Here is an 18,601-nt window from a genome sequence, read left to right on the forward strand (position 1 = left end):
ATGCATCTTCCCCTATTTTTCGGACAGGAGACGAAGAGAATCGCAGCCACTGAACAGCTTTTAGCTGAAAAGAAAAATCATTCAATTATACGATTAGTGATGCATTCGCCGATCCGGCTTTTTGGTGGCTGCGCTGAATCCGATTTGCAGCTTGTGGTGTATTCAATCACAGTGCTCGATGGCGTGTTGTGTTACGAAGCTCGTGTCTCATTTCTTTCCCTGTCCGTTGGCCACAGTAACCAAATGATACTTTCCATTCCAATGACGGTTATTGTTTGTAAAGTCACATTACTTTATTAAATCAGACACAATACGATCTTAACAATAGAAACAGTGCGTTGGTAGAAGATACATTGCCTTGTTGTACGTCTATTTCGTATCCAGCTTCCGCTGCTAGCAGGACCTTTGACTCTATGGACCGTCCGCCTGCGACTGCACTCCTTCGCTGCCCTGTGTTGGTGTTGGTTGGTGCGATGAGTGCACACTGTTTCGCTTTCTTACCGCAATAAATAACCTCTACGGATGTTGGTCGAGGACTAGGTCTTATCCCTTGGCACCACCGGCTTTTTTCTGTGGATGGAAGAGCAACGAAAAGAATGAGCATCAAGCACTGTTACGACTACCCTCTGGGGAACTCTAGTGCCCATTCGCATACGTACCGCTGGCGGCAGCACCTGCATGTCGGAGGCGGTGCAGAGCGATTCGGGATGCAGCCCACCGCGCAGATAGCAGACGCAATCGTTCGTCGTCTCCGTGCGGGACAGCTGGTCGGCCAGCACGGCCGCCACGATCGAGATGTACTGCTTCTTGTCCTTGGGCGTCTTCTGCTGGGCGTAGTTCTGCAGCACGAAGAAGTTGCCGCCGAACCGCTCGACGGCGGACACGGCGACCACATCGTCGTACTTGAGCGACTTCTTCATCTCGGCCGAACCCAGGGTGCGCTTCTTGTCGTTCATGTGGTACACGACGCGCTCGTTAAAGCCTGCAAACACAATGGCGTTATGAGGCGTTATGCGTGAGTGCTGTTGTGCGATTTTGAGTGGCTCGTGACCCAAACTTACCAACAATCGATTTGACCTTCGACTGGTCCTTGGTGTTCGTGAGTCCGACGCTCTTGAGCGGAGCGACCATGTTGAACATGATGCCGCGCGCCTTAACGTTCGCCATGCCCAGTGCGGCGCTCATTGCGCTTCCCTGCAGGTGGCACACAAGTTTGGATTAGTAAGGAGATTCGCAACGGAGATTCGCAGCAGGTCACACTTACCGGTTGAGCGATTTCGAACGAATCGGAACGGAAGACCAGCACCGACTTGCTGGCGGAGGCACGGAACGGATAGCTGAAGGCACGACGCAGCGCGTACACCTCGGTCGTAGCGCCCAAGTTCTCGCGCGACTGTTCGCCCATCTTCTGCAGCAGCTGCAGGAACGCGTCCACCGACTCGATGCCCGTCACCAGCCCGCGGCACTGCTTCGGTCCGCTGCTGACGTCGGCCTGGCCGAGCTTGCCCGTGTAGTCCAGCTTGCCGCCGTTCGAGAACAGGCTCGTGTACTTGTCCGTCTTGCTGTAGCCGATCACCGCAACGTTCACGTCGCTGATGCCGGTCGCCTTCAGCTCCTTGCGCAGATCGTTGATCGTGGACTGCACCAGCTCGCCGAGCAGCGTGCCGAGCGACGTGTCGACCACCACCACCACGTCGGCCTTCTTCTGCGGCGCCTTCACCGAGTACCAGTCGCCCAGGTCGACCGAGCGGCCCTCGTCGGTGGAGCACTTCTCGCACTGGCTGGGCAGCACGGTCGGGATGCCGTACAGCGTGCAGGCGGACACGTACAGCCGGGCAATGCCGCAAGCGGCCTCGTCCGCCTTCTCGCCCGCATCGTGCGCCGCATGGTTGCACGCCTCCTTGTAGCCGGTCTGGTCGCGCAGGTACGAGCACAGCTTCAGGGACGACTCCGAGCCGAAGAACTTGGCACAGGTCGGGCTGGAGTGGTCGTGCGAATCGTGACCGTGGTCGGCGACTGCCGCACACGCCTGGCTCGTCTTGTAGCTGTTCGCAAAGTCCGTCGACACCTCGGTGATCTTGCCGTTCGGCACCGCCAGATCGTCGTACGGCTCGTAGTTGCCGTTGCCGAGCAGACCGCGCAGCCGCCCGAAGTAGAACCCGGACACGAAGAAGTGACAGATCTTCAGGTCGGTCGTACACATGACCTGCGCACCGTACTTGGTGCCGACCGTGACCGTGTAGTACTTGCGGAACACGTACACATCCTTCTGGTGGATGGGCAGATCCGTCTCCTTGCCGTTGTACTTCACCACCGCCTTCGCGGTCAGCTCGACCGTCGAGTCCTTGTCCACCAGCGTCACCGACTTCAGGCGTCCGCCGTCCATGTCCGCCACGATGCTGAAGTTACCGTCGACCAGGTCGGACGCGAGCAGGTACGAGCAGCTGCCCGCGAACGTAAAGTGCTTGTCGTCGAACGTGAAGAAGTGGCCACCGTCGCCGAGCTGGGCGTGCATGTGGAACATCGGCACGCGCGCAAACGGATTGAACGCGTACAGGCGCAGCTGGTGGATCAGGTCGCGCACCGAGTAGAACTTCTCGTTGCGCACAAAGTTCCACGGGCTGAACTGGATGCTCGACACGTACGGCAGGAACTTGAAGGTGACGAACGAGGTGAAGCTGTCGCTGCCGAACGTCGGCTCGGACAGCTGCACGTTCACGCCCGCGATGAGGCGCTCCACCGCCTGGTTCAGCACCTTGACGAGGCTCACGAACAGCGTCTTCAGCTCCTCCACATCGTTGACCGGCTTGTTGTCCAGCTTGCTGGTGATGTACTTGTTGATTGCGGTGGTCAGCTCGGTCACCTCCGGCATCGGGTAGACCGCCTCGACCAGCGACAGCAGCTCCTTCAGCAGCTGGTACGCGTACCGGTCGAACCCGTCGAAGTACTCCTTGAACGTTTCCTTCACCGCCTTGAACTCGTCGAACGTGTCGAAGTACTCCTGCACCAGCTTGTACAGCTCCTTCAGCTCCTTCTCCAGCACCTGGACGGCCTTGCTGAACGTTTGCGCGAACGTGCGGAACAGCTCCGACACGCTCGTGGCGATCTTGTTGAAGTCCTCCTCGAACACCTTCAGCGCCTTGACGGTGCGCTCGAACACGGCCACCACCAGCTTGACCGTCTCCTCGTACACGTTGAAGAAGATCGCCTCCACCTTGGTGGACAGCTCCTTCAGCGCCGGCAGCACCTTCGTGTTGAACGTTTCCATCAGCTGGGCGACGACGTCGTTCACCAGGGCGGACATCTTGCGGAAGCTTTCCACGTACACCTGCGACAGCTGGCCGAACACTTCGCTCACCTGCTGGAAGATCTTGGTGGCGGCCTTCACGAACTCGGCCAGGGCCGGATCGCTCATGATGTCCTCCTGCAGCTTCTGCAGCTGCTTGGCGTAGCTTTCCTGGAACTTGCCGAACTCGGGCAGCGCGCTCACCAGGTTCGTCGACAGCTTGTTCAGCTCCTCGGCCAGCTTGGCGTAGCGTTGGCTGACGTCCGCCCGCGTCACCTCGAAGTCGGCGTTCAGCTGGTTCTTGAGCGACACCAGGAAGGCCTTCGCGTTCGCCTCGTCCACATTGTACTCGGTCGAAAGGAAGTGGCTGGCGTCCAGCGTTACCTTCGCGTTCAGCAGTGGCTTACCCTCGCCCATCACCTTCAGCACCATCGCCTTGTCCACGCCGAACGTACCGTCCGCGCTGAAGAACTGGTCCTGCTTGAAGGCAAACTTGGCCGACGACAGACCGTTCAGCTGCGACTCGAACACCACCGGCCGGTTGGGCAGGAACTTGAAGGTGGAGGTGAGGTCGCCGCGGTACTTCTTCGCATCGTACGTGCCGTGCGCGCGCACAAAGTCGTCCCCGAAGCGGGTCAGCAGGAAGTCGAACGATTCCGGACTGCCGAAGAAGTACGAGCCAAACGTGTAGCCCTCGAACGGCAGCGTGAGCGAACCGGCCGCACTGGCCTGGCGGGTTGCGAGCGACATAGCCGAGTGACCGCTGAAGCCACACTTCAGCCCCAGGCCCTTGCTTGACACGCTTGCCTCGGTCGTGATGTTGAAGCCCTTGAACGACTGGTCGCTGTTGGCGTAGCGCACCTTGGCCACGATCTTGTCGCCGGCCTTCTTGAACACGTCAAACTCAACCGATCCGTCCGCCGTCTGCTTGTCCCCATCGAGCGTACCCTTGGCCCGGATGGCCAGCGCCTTGATCGTCGGATGCGAGAACGTCAGCGCACCGTTCGCACTGACGCCGGTCGAGCCGAGCATCTTCGTTTCGCCGCGCACCGCAAACGTGGCCTTGTTGTCCGGCTCGTTCTTCTTGTCCAGATAGAACGACACGCTGCCGTCGAACGGTCCGAACTTGTCCTTGGGCAGGTTCAGCACACCCTCCACGGCGACCGTGCGCGTCGGCAGTATTAGGCTCGCTCCGGCCGAGGTCGGATGCACGTAGAACAGGTACTGGTACTTCGGCTGGTTCTTCTCCTTCAGCTGCACGTCCGTGGTGTGGTCGAACTTCAGCCCGTTGGCGCTCGTCTTGGCCGACAGGCCGAACTCGTGCTCGTAGCCCATCTGCTGCACCTCCACCGACACCAGCGCCTCGTGCTTGAACGCACCGGCCGCGCGCTCCAGCTTCGAGAGCAGCTCCAGCTTGGTGCACTTCTTCTTCTCGTCGCACACGCTCGTCTTGACGCGGAAATCGTTCGGCTGGACGCGGGACTCGTGCAGCACGGTGAACTTGCCCACCGAGGCCGTCAGCGTGGCCGACATGCCCGACTCGGACAGCTTCTCGCGGATCAGCTTGAAGGTGGCGGTCTGCTGCTTGTCGTACAGCTTCACATTGCCCTGGCCCTCGATGACCATCGCCTTGCCCTGCTCCTTCACCGAGTAGTCGGCAAAGCCGCTCAGTATGTCCTTACCGCCCTCGGACGCGCGGAAGTTAACGCCCTTGCCGTTCGAGCCCGGCTTCGCGTTCACCTCCACCGAGAACTTGTTCGTGTTCAGCATCGGCGCATCGCCGTACAGCTTCACGTAGAACGTCTGGTAGCTGTCAAAGTTGGCCTCCACGTTCGCTTCCATGTCGAAGTTGGCCAGGTTCTGCACCTTGGCGTCCGCCTTGAATGCGCTGTGGCCGAGCGCCTTGTAGCTGCCCGACACCTTCACCGTCTTGCCCGGATAGCCGAGCGTAAAGTCAACGGACGGGTTCGTCTCCGACACGACCACCGCGTTCTCCACGCTGAACTTCTTGTCGTCGGCCGTCAGCTGCAGCTTCGTGTTGTACGCACTGTCGCTCGACTTGGCGTGCTTGAAGGTCAGGTCGACGCTGCGCACGTTCTCGAACTCCGACTTGAGCGTCGCGTGCACCTGAATATCGTCCATCGACGGAGCCTTGGCGGTGCCGGTGAACTCAAAGTTCTTGCCCGCACCGTACGACACCTTCAGGGCGCCGTTCGTCTGGAACGATCCCTCCTCCTTCGCGTCGTACGTGTACGAACCTTCGGCCGCGATCGGGTCCACGTTCGGGAGGTTCAGGTTCAGCTTTCCATTGCCACGGTTGTAGTTGCCCTTGGCCTGCGTCGACACCGACGCACTCTTGCCGTTGAAGTCGACCGATCCGCTGTAGTCGAGCTCGTACACACCGTCGTCCGACTCTGGCTGCAGGTACTTGCCGCTGGACGATACGCCCACCTTGTACGATGGCGCACCCACGTCAACCTTCAGCTCGTGGGTGGCCGGCTTGCCGTGCCCACCGGTGTGGTAGCCACCGACCAGTGCAGCCGTAAAGTCTGCCCCGTACTTGCCGTTGACGTGGTACTTGGCGTGATGCTCACAGTACTCATCGACGACCACGCTCAGTTCCGTCACCTGGGGAAGCAAGCTGCCCGAAACCTTCAAGCTACCGGCGGCCGACTTGTAGCTACCAGCCGGCGCATGCTTTAGCGTCACGTCCAGCACCACATCCTTGCCTTCGAGATCGGAGTACTTGACATTGTGCACCGCGTCGAAGAACTTCGTCTTCACGTCCATATCCTTCAGCTCGCCGGCCCACTCGACCGAGCGCTTCTTGCCACCGGGCTGCTTGTCGTACACGCTGGCCGCCATCTTGCCGGAGCGCTTCTCGTCCTTGGTCGAGGCATCGCGCTGGAACTCGCCGCCGAACTGGCGTCCGGTCGGGAGCAGCAGGCTGACCTTGACGTTGAACTTGCCATCGACCGGTTTCGGGTTGCCCTGGCTCTGTACGTTCAGCTCGTACTTCTCCGAGAACACCTCCACCTTGTTCTTGCTGTCGAAGCTGGTCTGGGTGACCTTGTTCTTGGTTTCGAAGCGTACCTTCTTGCTGTTGTCCTTCTCAAAGTCGTAGTAGAAATCGGCAGCCACATCGTACACCGGTGCGTTCACCTTGAACTTGCTGTCCAGCTTCACCTTGCGGTCCTGCTTGACGAACGTGACCAGGGCGAACAGCTCACCCTGACCCTTGGTCGACTTTAGTTCACCATTTCCGTTGAAGAAGTCCTTCACCACAAACTGTTGGGAGAGTCAATGAAATGTGTGACGTAAGAAAAGCTGAAACACGTTGGAGGTTGTTTGCGAAGACTTACCGTGAATTTGCCGTTCGGATCCTGTCCCCGCTCTAGCTTGAAGTCGTACGTAGCGAACTCTTCCTTATCCACCAGCACCTTGGCGTTGGAGAGGACGTTCGCGGCCGAGAACTGAACTGTCAAAGAAAGCCTGAACAACACAACCCATTAGTGATATCATTGCCCTGCCAATAATCATTGCGTTTCCTACTCACTTGTAAGGAGAAGCCTTCTCGACAGCGATGAGAGATCCCTCGAGGTTAAGCTCACCATCCTGGCTGGTGAAGCGGTTCGTGACGGCACCGTTCAGCTCAAACTTGGTACCGGTGCTGGCCGTCAGCTTGTTGCTGAAGCGGCTCTTGTTGGCCTCCACGATGCGCTTGGAGAAGAACTTGAAGAAGTGCTTGTTGAGCGAACCGCCCAGCTGCACATCGTAATCCCCGGGCGTCTTCTCGTTGTACTTCGCATCCACGTTCGCCGCAATCTTGTACTTGTCGTACCCGTACTCACCGTCCAGGTAGAACTTGTTCTTGTTCGTGGCAAAGTCCAGTCGGATCAGCTGCTTCGGCAGCTGCAGCTTGTTCTCCAGCTTCAGCGACTCCAGTCCCTGCGCCTCGGGCTTGAGCTCAAACTCAGCGTATTGGCTCAGCTCGTACTTGTTCGAGGGATTGTTGAAGTCCTTGCCGCTGGCAAACGAGAACAGGTTCTTGAACGAGTTGTCCGTGTACGCCACCTCCAGGTTGACCTTGAAGTTTTTGTTCGCATCGCTCGGCGTCTTCTTCTCCAGGTCGAGCTTGACGTGCTTCAGATCAAAGTCCAGATGGCCCACCACGTTGTTCTTCACGTCACCGACGTTCACGTCCACGTTGGCATCGAAGCTACGCTCGCCGTTCGACACGACGTGCCCGTTGATGGTCGTCTTCGGGGCGTACGGGCTGGTCCACTCGATGTTCTCCAGTTTGTACTTGCGCTTGTCGCCATCCAGGCTCTCCACCACGATCTTGCCGGTCGTCTGCACAAACTTGGACACCTGGGCGTCGCCGTTCGGCGAGCGGATGGTGAAGATCGGCACGTACTCATCGCGCCCACCGGACGCACCCTTCTGGAAGCCAATCTTGGCCAGGTACTCCTCCACGCCATTGTGCGCAACGGCGTACAGGGCCACCTCCTTGTCGTTGTTGTTTACTCCCAGCTTGAAGTCGACGTTGCGGATCGGTGACTCGAGCGTCGCCTTCACGTACAGCTCGCCGGCGGTCACACCCTCCAGTCGCAGGTTCGTCAGGCGCTTCGTCTGCGACCCGGGGGTATCGAAGCTGAGGGACAGCTGCAGGTGCTGCGGGTTCGAGTTGTCGAACTTGCCCGAGAAGTGGAACTTCGGCTCCACCTCCAGGTACACCTCGAACAGCTCCTCCTGGTCGACCTTGTGTGCGGCGCACACCGTCACACCGATCACGCTGTACAGATTGTCGAAGCACTCGCTGAACTTTGAGCCAAAGTCCTGGCGTTTGGCGGGCAGCGTAATCAGCTGGTTGCCCCGTTCGCGCGTAATGATCACCTCGCGGAAGTTGACCGACACGAGCTCCTGCTTGCCCTGGAGCGCGTCGACCGTCAGATCGTAGGCGGTGGCATCGTGCAGCGCAAACTTGACGGCCGCACCGCCCGAAGAGTGGCCCGACACGGCCACCTGCATGCCCGTCATCACGTTGAACGCGTCCACGCTCATCGTTCCGGTCACCTCGAAGCTACCGCTTGGCTGGAACTTCGTGTTGAACTTGGCGTTGCTGTAGTCCTTCACCAGGCTCTTGACGTCCAGCTCGAGAGCGGCATCGACACGCGCCACACCGGCACCCTGCGCCGAAAGCTTCAGTGGCAGACCGAGAGCGGTAGTGTACACCAGATCCGTGTCCAGGAACAGGGCATGGTGCTCGAACGTGTGCTCGAACTTCTTGGCCCCTTCGATCATCTTGTCGAAGCATTCAAGCGCTTTGTCGAGGAACAGCTCCGGATCGGTCGGCACGTTCTCGCCCGTGCTCAGGAAGAACAGCTCCGAGCCGAACACCTTCATCGTAACGTCCAGGTTGAAGTCCTTCAGCGCGTCATTGTGCAGATCGACGGTGCGGGCCAGCGCACGGATGTCCTCGCGGATGCCGCGGCGGAAGCGCTCCTTCGCCTTGCCGGACAGCTTCTGGTACTGTTCGGCCAGGAGATCGTACGCCGCCTGCATATCCATGCCGGAGAAGAAGCCCTTCGGTCCGAAGTAATGCTCCACCAGCCGTTCCAGATTGTCCTGGCGTCCCTCGAGCTCGAACACGTTCAGCCCATTGCCAAACAGCTCGGCCGTAAAGTTCAGTCCGACCGACTTCGGCAGGAAGCTCTTCTGCGAGTAGATCACGCTCGTCTCGGCACTGGCGCCGACACCGAGCGACTCGACCGCGTACGAGAACTCCCGGTTGAACGAGTAGCGGCGCACATCGAACGGGAACTTGTTGGAGGTGCGGATCTTGCCAAAGTGCTGCCGGGCCGCGTCCCGCGTCGGATCGACCGACGCCCGCAGGCTGGCCAGATGCGACGTGATGAACGAACCGACCTGGTAAACCTTCTCCGCGTCCAGCAGTGCCTTCAGCTCGTTGGCAACGTTCGCCGACGGGCACTCGACCAGCGACAGGTACGCGTGGATGCGAATTTCCGAGTCTTCGTTCGTGTCCTTCAGCGTGCTGAGCGCCGCGTTGACGATCTTCTTGTTGCAGGAAGCGGCCGGGTAGGCTTGCAGGGCAGCCACGCGCACACGGGACGAAGCATCGGGACCGGCGCATTGGATCACCTTATCGAGCAGCGGGGCGACCAGATTGTCCGAGTTGCGGACACCCTTCAGCACCGCCACGATCACGTCCTCCTGGGCGCGCGACGTCGACTGGCATTTGCCCAGCTTGGCGCCGAACTTGTTCGAGATTTCCTTCACATCCGACGACTGGCAGCCGTGCTTCTGGCAGTACTTGCTGACCAGCGAACCCACGCTCAGGTACGCCTCGCGGGGCGGATTGCCGTCCAGCAGCTTGTTGACCGCCTTCAGCGCATCCTGCGTCATCGACTGTACCAGCGTGAGCGAAACGAAGGCGAGCTTCTGCTCCTGCGCACCGGTCAGCTCCTTGTTCTTGTACAGCTGCGTGATGGCTTCGACCGCATCGCCCGTGCCCACGCGGAACAGCGCGTCCAGGTAGACCTTGCGCGCGAGCGACTTGTTCGAGTGTACGCTGCCCGCCTTCACCTGGTTGTACAGCGTCAGCAGGTCCTCCTTCTTCGAGTAGCGCATCAGCTGGATCAGCTCCACGAACAGGTTGGCCGTCTTCTTGCCCACGTTGCCGTTCGTGTACGATTCGACGGTCGACTTCAGCTCCTGCTTGATGACGGCCAGATTGCCGGCCGGCTGCTGGTCGGGATTTTCGAAGATGATCGTGCGCGGCTCGCTCGCACCGCCGAGGGCCGGCGCAGCACCCGCCTTGTTGCCAGTGAGCGTCAGCTTCGTCGTTACCTTCGCGGTCACGCCAACCTTGTCCTTCAGGTAGGGCAGATACTGGTACTCCTCCGACAGCTTGACCGCCGACAGCAGACCACCCTTGATCGTTTGCTGGGCATTGTACGAGCTTTGCAGCAGCGGCGTCGACTTGATGCCGGCCTTGCTGTTGACGATGCGGGTCACGAAGCTGTTCGAGAGCGATTCGCGGTAGGCACAGTTGCCCAGGTCGCGCACCTTCTCCACGACGGTCGCATCGCCGGACGGGTAGCTCGAGAAGGACGTCTGGCACACGCCGAACACGTCCGTCTCGGTGCTCTTCTCCTGCGCGACCTGGAACAGCGAAATCAAACCACGCTTCACGTTCAGCGAAAAGTCCGTATCGTCCGCTTCGGTACAGATCTCGGGCAGCAGCTCATCGTTCGACAGCGTGAACTGGACCGGCTTGCTGATGTCGGCCCCGAACGCCGTCTTCTTGCCGTCCGGTGCGTACGAGGTCAGCGAGACCACCTTCAGCGTGTACTGGCAGTTGTCGCCGGCGTACACCTCCACCTTGCCGTCGACCTTCAGCGTGGTCTGCTTGTTCTCCTTGTCCGACTGCTGTAGCTGCACATAGCTGTCCACATCATACTGATATACGAAACCGGGCTTGAACGTGTACTTGCTGGATTTGTTAGCTGTAGTGAGCAGGAGCAGGAAGCAGGAGAAACATTGCTGTTAGTAATTTTCCGTAACCCAGTCAGCCATATATCGGTATCATCCGCGGCGTGCTAAATACTTACGTGCTGGGCATCCCGACTTGCACGATGCTGTTGTCCGAGGGGGTAGGCGTAGAAAAGAAGCAAGCATAGAAGCAAATGATTAGTACGAGCGTAACCGTCCACATGTTGCATAATCTGCTGGCAGTCTGTTGACCTATTCCGGCTGATAGCGAGTGACGGAGGACTTGCGGCTGCTTACTATCAGTTTTATTTTTCGTACTGACCCACGTGAACCCCGGGGTGTCGGGAGGGCATCTACAAGCGACAGCTTCGATTATCGTGAAAGTGCACGCTCAGTGTTGTTGATAAGGGAAGTGGCAAAGCCGCATGCTAAACGCGGCACCGCGGACACTAGAACCGCCCATGCCCGCTGCACACATTGTACGTCGGCTTTGAAGCCTTGCTCCTGAACTTGACATTGATCGAGAATGGTGGCCTACCAAGACTGCCAACTAGGCATCTGCTTATCAGTCATTCACCGGTGAAAAGGCATTGGCTTCAATGCATCCACGAGTTTCTAGAATCGTGTGCGATCATGTGTGAGATGAAGCATTAGTAGAGTATGACATCTTGGAACTTTCCTTTTTGTATTTAGTTAAAACTATTTTGCAAATTTACTCGGAGTTGAGACCTCCTTCTTTTTGTCTACTAATATTCCAGAAAAATCTTCAACATTCCAGATGGTTCCGGTGGCTAGAACGATTCACTCTCTAGCTTCTCAAATTGTTTTTGGTAAATCATCACAACATGTCAATTCTACATTCTTTCTAGAAAAGACCACCAAGTAGGGACACCTGCCAGCTGAAAGCTCTCTCAGTTTGTAGTTAGCTGCAGTATCTAAATATTTACATTCCTGACACACGGCTCTATCAGAATGCTTCAATCTTTCGAAAACACATTGCCACACGAAATGCGTCATTCTGTACAGCCCAGCAATAGACACAGCCCTTCAGTCATTTGCTCTGTTTCAACGATTCAGCGTTCTAGAACGCTCGGTGTGCTGGGTGTACACTGCCAGAATGCTGCCGAACTGCGACTTACCCTACACGCCCGTCGGAGCTTCTCCTGACTTCCGTGAGAACATCAACAACAACCTCGTTGGTTAAGCTAATTGAATTCATTGAAAAGTATGAAAACAAAGGCCAGTGCGTTGGTTGCTACCACCGCCGCCGCCGCCGCCATTGTCAATCTTCATTAGAAAGACACAGGCACTGACTAAGGGATTATCCCAAAATTTGTATGCCGTGCTGACTTGTTTGCTTCGCCCCGAAATGATCTAAGAAAGACCAGTATCGGTGCGGGTAAAGTGATAAAAAGGTTCTTTTTTCTCAGATTCTATCTTGTTTTCGTGATACCAAAACAACACGATCACCACCTGCGCTGTCCAACAAACGGGCAGCACTTCTCACCCTATTCCCGAGCGTGCAGCGTTGACGATCCGTACATGCGGGACGTCATCAAATTGCCTATTACAATTTATTGTCTAAATTATCTCAACTGGTTTATGGGTACCGCCGGCCACAGCAGCCACTTGTTTCTCGCGCTTTGCTGTACTAATCGACACCCTCGGCAGCAATACATTGCTCGGAAGCAATGTTAGCATCACCAACAACTTGTGGATGAGAACCTTCGCCATCTCTTCCATCCCTGACGATATTTCACGCGTAATGTATAGGAACATACCTGCAGACACACTTTGAATCAGCACTAGCGACACCAGGAAGCTCCAGAGCAGCCTCCTTCCACCGAGGACCCACATCGTTCCGTGTCGTGTCCGTGCACTCTCACGCACTAAACCACACTTTCCACACTCAGGAAATGTTCACTAGACCTTACAGTTCAACATGGAATGTAACCGGGGGGGTGTGGGCGAAAAAGATGAAACCGTTCTCTCCTACACTGCAGAGAAGACGGTTCACTCTTTACCGATCGGGCACTACGTACGTCACACAGCGGCTCGTCTGTCGTCACCAGCGATCCCGGGCGGGCCTCAGGACGGGAATAACGGATCCCGGCCACGGGTGCCTACTTTTATAGAATTTCCACACACACGCACGTACACATACACACAGCAATACAAACACTGCATTTGGGGTTTGAACGGGGGTTCACATCAGCGAACGGTGCTGATAAGGGGTTTGGAGAGCGTTTTTGTGACTGATCGGTGGACGGTGCTGGAAGCGGCCGGGATCGCGATCACCGAAATGGACACCAACACACCGGCGCGCGGGAAGCGATACCACAGTTGGTCACCTCTGTTCTGCTCTGCTCTCTCTCTCTTTCGCTGATGATCCAGTGGCTGCCGGATTGCCGGTTGAGGGCTGGGGGTGGAAAGGACCTCAATTGAAGTTCTCTGTAGATCTGCGGTAAACATGCTGCCGAGCACAGAGATGCCTCCGCAAGGGGAATTGGTTGGTGTTGGTGTATAATCAATGGGGTGCAATGTTTGCACTTGCACGTTTGATTGTTGGCACAGCGAGATCGAGGGATTTGAGGGAAGAAGCTCACATACACACACACACAGACATACACATGAGCAGAGAGACAGCCAAGCGGAGGTCGTAGATCCACATGGTTATCGGTGCGAAGATTCGTCCAGATCCGGCCGAGCGATGACGAACAGATAAGGTAAGTTGCTATTCAGCTCTGTGTGTATGTGAGTGTGTGTGTGTAAAAGGGGAAGTTTTCTACCCGGACACGGATATCGCAGCCAACCCGATCGGGAAAGGGAACGGTAAACGATCGATCGTACCGGTGCTGTGACGAGTCTGCGGGCGAGTTTGTTGCTAGCGCACGCTAGCATTACGCTAAGTTGTGAAAATAATGCACGCTTAGCATGATGCCGGCAATGATGATGACGAGCTAGGGATTACAGTGGGGTTCGGAGCAAGGTCCGAAGTGTATGTTTGACCGGGTGCGAGAACAAAGGCAATTAAACGTCCCCACCGCGGTTAGACTGGGGAGGCTAGCAGTTCGGTGTCGATGAAAGCAGATTGATATGTTTGTGAATGTTTTCTTGTTTTTTTTTTAATTTTATTGTTTTTCGAATATTGTGAACGCCACTGTTGTATTTCACTCTCATAGCAATTGTTCTTTTTTAAATAAATTTATCTTATTTATTTCATCATACTGAGCTTCGTAATCTCTTATCAGACGGAGGTGTAAGATGACAATTACACCATTACAGTAAACTAACCTGAAAGAAAAAATACTATTAATTGCTTATATTAAGCCGTTTGAAAAGGCCCCCGGGGAATAAAATCCCTCAATCGGGAATGAACTGCTCATTGCAGGAAGATGGATGATTATTCTCACAGCTGAACGTATGTTTTGCTAGATCGTAATCGCTCAATCACTTAGCGTATCTCGAATGTGTCTTCCCCGGAACGTTCCCAGGCAGTAAACTATACTGTGTTGGGACAGAACGTACCAAAAAAAAAGAAGAAGTAAGGCCGCAAGCAATCGAAGCTTGTTAATATCGTATTATTTTACACCGAGCATTGCTTTGCTTGCTTCTTTTCGCTCCTCCTTACTACGCTCACAAGAGGAGAATCCATTTAAATTAATTACTATCCTAGCCTAGGTTTGGTAAGCGCCCAGCACACATCCCGCTGCTGGTGACTCCCAGCGCTTTAAGCCAGATTAACGGAAGGGATATACCGCCCGCCGGGCTCTACCAGGCCAAGCGCAGGGGTTTGACTAAGGATTGAGTGATTGAAATTAAATCCCGTATTAAATTACAACCGATTCATTAATCAATCCCGCTATGGTGCGGGGCTGGGTGGGAAACACATCGAGAAACCATTTATTTTGTCGTCTAGCGCAAGTAAAAGTCTGACCGATCTGGGCGTAGCGGATGGGAAGAAAATAACAGCGCCAGTGCTAGCGTGAGGGTGCAACTAGATCCACTAGAGCACCAGGGAAGGCTGGGAAGGCTGTCCACTTGCTTGATTGATTGAGTGGAAAATCTCTGTAGGTGAAGTTTGATTTCCATAATGAGCGAATGCAATTTCTTTCCGTGCAAGACGGTCCCCGGTACCGGAGCGGTATTGAAAGGCCAGTTTTTAATCTTCCTGATTGAATGGTTACTTCGTGCTTTTAATCTTTCGTTTCTTCCCCTTGCTCTCTCTCTCTCTCTCTCTCTGTCTGTCTCTCTTTCTTTATCTCTCTCTCTCTCTCCGCTATAACATTTTGTATTCACCCCTAATCCTCAGTACGTTCGCATCCGATCGTTCGGACGAGTTCGGCGATAAGAGCAGAACTATAGGGCGAGACAGTTTTAATTTCCACTAGATGGCTTATGTTGTTAGTTTCGGACAGTTGAAAATGGGTGGAGGAAAGCACGGTCCAGTTTGTATTTCATCACACAGCGACAGACGGACAGCGGTACTGATTTGTTTGCATTTGGCCTGCGGTCATTGCTCTTTTGTGAGGAGGGTTGTGAAGCTTTCGAGCATACTTAGAACGGTGGAATATGGTCGGCATGTGATTGCTATGCTGTATGGTGAAGCCAAACCTTACGAACTCGCACTGGTTCGTACAAAATAATTAAAATTGTTTCTTCGTTTGCATCTATTTTTATCACAAAGAGAGCACTTTCAACTGACCCAATTTTTAATGAGGAAAATATCTGACAAGATTCTAGCTAGAAATTGAACTAAGCTTTTTACTTGGTCATCATGAATCCAACACACATTTAATCGATAATCCAATCCAATATCTTCTCACTTAATATTAGGTAATATTATTTTTACAACATCATTAAAATTGTAATATTCGGATGAATCGTCACAGAACAGCGTCATTCCCACCACAATCGACCGATTGTGAATGATAGAGTATTTCTCCTAATGTGTGCTGATCAGCTCTTAAAAATAGATTTGAACAATATTGAGCGGTAATTTCGCTTATTTCATCAATCATCCGTTCCAGATGCTTGGCTGCGGGTCTTGGCAGAACAAACAGCTCCCTCTTGATTCCATCTCCCGAAAGCATCCACCATCGTACGGAAAGGTCATGCTGCTATCGTTTGAGTTATGTTGCTATTTTCTTCCAAGAGAAATGCGCTCGTTGACCATCGCCTTTTGACACACGCTACGGCCGAGCGATGAGCAACGCTGTACCGGGCCCGGAACGCCCAAATCAGTCGTACCGATAAGCGAAATTGCTCTCAAAGCAGGACGGCTCGGTTTCTGCTGCGTTCGAACGACATTTTTATCGGATGTTTACTTTTGCGATGCTGATTATGTGGTCAACACACCAGCACAGCACAGCATGTAAGTAAGCCGGCCCCGATTTCACCTCCGCGGGTGCACTTTCATCAATTTCGGTTCCATCTCACCCCGTGTGTGCCAGATTCTAGGAAACACGGTGTACGAAGTGCCGTTGGGTGGCGGGACAGAGCAATCACTAGCGTCATTTGAACCTGTATTCCTTGCTTACGGAAAAGATTTATTTCCACCTACTCAACAGTTTGTTGGAGACGGCTGATGAATAATCGATCGGCAGACGGATGATTACGGTAGTCGATGAACTGTTATTGATTTCGTAGATAAGAGCAACATTTATACTATTTCTTATAATTTTCTGATAGTGCTTTGCTTACCTTTGCACTAATACTACCTCAAGCATTTCGTTATTGCATTAATCAGAAGCAATAGCTGAGCTTCCATTGAGATTATTCTGCTCAAGTGTGCTTTTTGAATAAAACAAAAATGGAATGTTAATTTCTAAAGTTGTTTCCACAAGGCACTTTCTCGAATTGATCATCCAATCAAACCGAAGCAAATCTCCAAATCCAACAGCGCAGCATACACTTCTCAACAAAGTATGTAGCTTGATTAAACCACTAGAGAATTCTTCCCTTTTCCGGCTCGCCACAAGAAGAAGCAACATATAGCACTCTGGGTCAACAAAACCTATGCTGCTAGCGGTTTGCATCGCACCCCGTCGACAGCTTCTCCGCTGATAGCACTGATAGCCGAGCCAATTTTCTCCGTACTGCGATAACCTATTATTCCGCTGCTCATATCAATCCGCAAACGGCAATATCAATCAAGCTGGTACGCTTCTGCTCCCGTTCTGTAAGTGTAGTACCTTTCTGATTGGCCAAACACAAAAGCAAGCAAGTAAAAGACGGCGCTGGTAGAATCACACACAGAAACGGCCACAGCTGATAGCGGGGCAAACTTTTTAATTCATGCACACACTACCCGCCGCGAGCAGTGAGAGGCAAGAACAGTGTTAAGGTCAAGCATTCGAGCGATAATTATGGTGACTGGTCTGGAGCGGGCTTTTACAACTTTTTCTGAGCTGCTGCTGCTGCTGCTAAGCCATCGCGAAACCCGTCGGACGCCCAGGAAGACCCACGCGCCCGAAGAGCAAGAAGAAATATTATCAAATTTGGCAAACAACCTCTCAAGTGGAGCGATTATTTTAGCCGACCAACCGATCCCACCAAGGACTCGACGGTGCGCCAAACGGTGCTCGAAGGGCACACGGAGCATCACGATTGTCGTGTGCTGCATGTCCTACAACGGCTCGGCAATGGGCAATGGCTTTGTCTTTCGGATGAACTTTTCAACCGACATCAATTATTTAGACTACAGGCTTCATGGTTTCCATAATTTAGGCTTCCCGCAGGCCTCCTCCGACCATCACCGCCGCTAGCGGGGTCATCTCGTGATGTGCAGATCGTCGAGATGGTACTGGAATTTCGTGACAGTCTAATCAATTATGCAACGACTCGGTTCTTCCTCGGTAAAGTTTGGGTACGTAACACGACGGTCAATCTTGAACTGGGTGGCCCTGGAGGGTATCTAGGTGCATGTGTGTGTGTGCTTGTACGTGTTTAAGTTTGAAGTATGCTAACAAGATCTTGAAACACTCACCTTTGTTCGATTAAATGATGGCTGGGTTTAGACCATGATCAGTTCCATTCACCTCCCCAGGAGTGGAGAAATACCAGTTGACGATCGATTCCCGTACTATGTCGAAGAATAAACTAATCCCACGACAGCTTAGCCCGGTTGCTCACAAAAGCCATAGTGTCTAAGTTGCTAGTAGCTGTCATTAAAGACGCCATCCAGGTAGGGAGCAATGGAGAAACTTTGCGCCACTGTTGGGCTTGCTGGAGTCAGCCAGTGGAACACTAGAAGCCTTCCGTATGGAGAATAGTTTCACCTGACTACACCGCATCAAAGTTTCGTTGGCCCCGGGGCGAACGGAAGCGTGCCAATTGAAGAGACCCGAGCAAGCACCAAATAGATTGGAATGTCTGGTGCTCCTATTCAAGATCCTGTGTCTCCATTCTGCATCCTGTACCTGAACCGGATCGTTGAGAAAGGCTCGTTTTCTAAAAGATTAATTTCCATAAAAGAAACTCCGCCCTTTCACGGGAGACATTCCCGGAACGCCAACAGCGTACAGCGGGTAGCATTTGACGTTAATCTCTAGTCTGGCCCGGTTGGCTGAATGCATCGCCGACTCAGCTGCCGTGCCATTTTCTTAGGATCAATCACTTACGCTTCGAGCCATCGATATCAGTCGTGCCTTTGCAGCGTGACACGGTGGCACCATCCAACATCCCCCTCCCGCCGGGGTGGCATAAACCGAGGCCGGTTGTTGAAATTAATTTGCCGCTACCGCGTGCGCTACCCAAAACCCAGCCCACCGTTCGCGCTTAAATGGCCGCTTTCAACGC

At 54.3% G+C, this 18,601-nt stretch overlaps 1 protein-coding gene across 1 annotated transcript; it reads right to left on the bottom strand.

Annotated features, from left to right (window-relative positions):
* Positions 1-268: 268 nt before the first annotated feature.
* LOC120953420 (apolipophorins) lies at positions 269-12,913 on the bottom strand. The gene is made up of 8 exons (XM_040373329.2): positions 12,583-12,913; positions 10,921-10,947; positions 6,843-10,815; positions 6,649-6,778; positions 1,265-6,574; positions 1,062-1,194; positions 660-982; positions 269-570 (listed from the first exon to the last, which is right to left on the bottom strand). Exons 1-8 carry the CDS (start codon positions 12,656-12,658, stop codon positions 544-546), a joined length of 9,999 nt encoding a protein of 3,332 aa, XP_040229263.2. The 5' UTR covers positions 12,659-12,913; the 3' UTR covers positions 269-543.
* Between the last annotated feature and the right edge of the window lie 5,688 nt (positions 12,914-18,601).

This window comes from Anopheles coluzzii, chromosome 2 (assembly GCF_943734685.1).
Source record: "Anopheles coluzzii chromosome 2, AcolN3, whole genome shotgun sequence".
NCBI lineage: Eukaryota > Metazoa > Arthropoda > Insecta > Diptera > Culicidae > Anopheles > Anopheles coluzzii.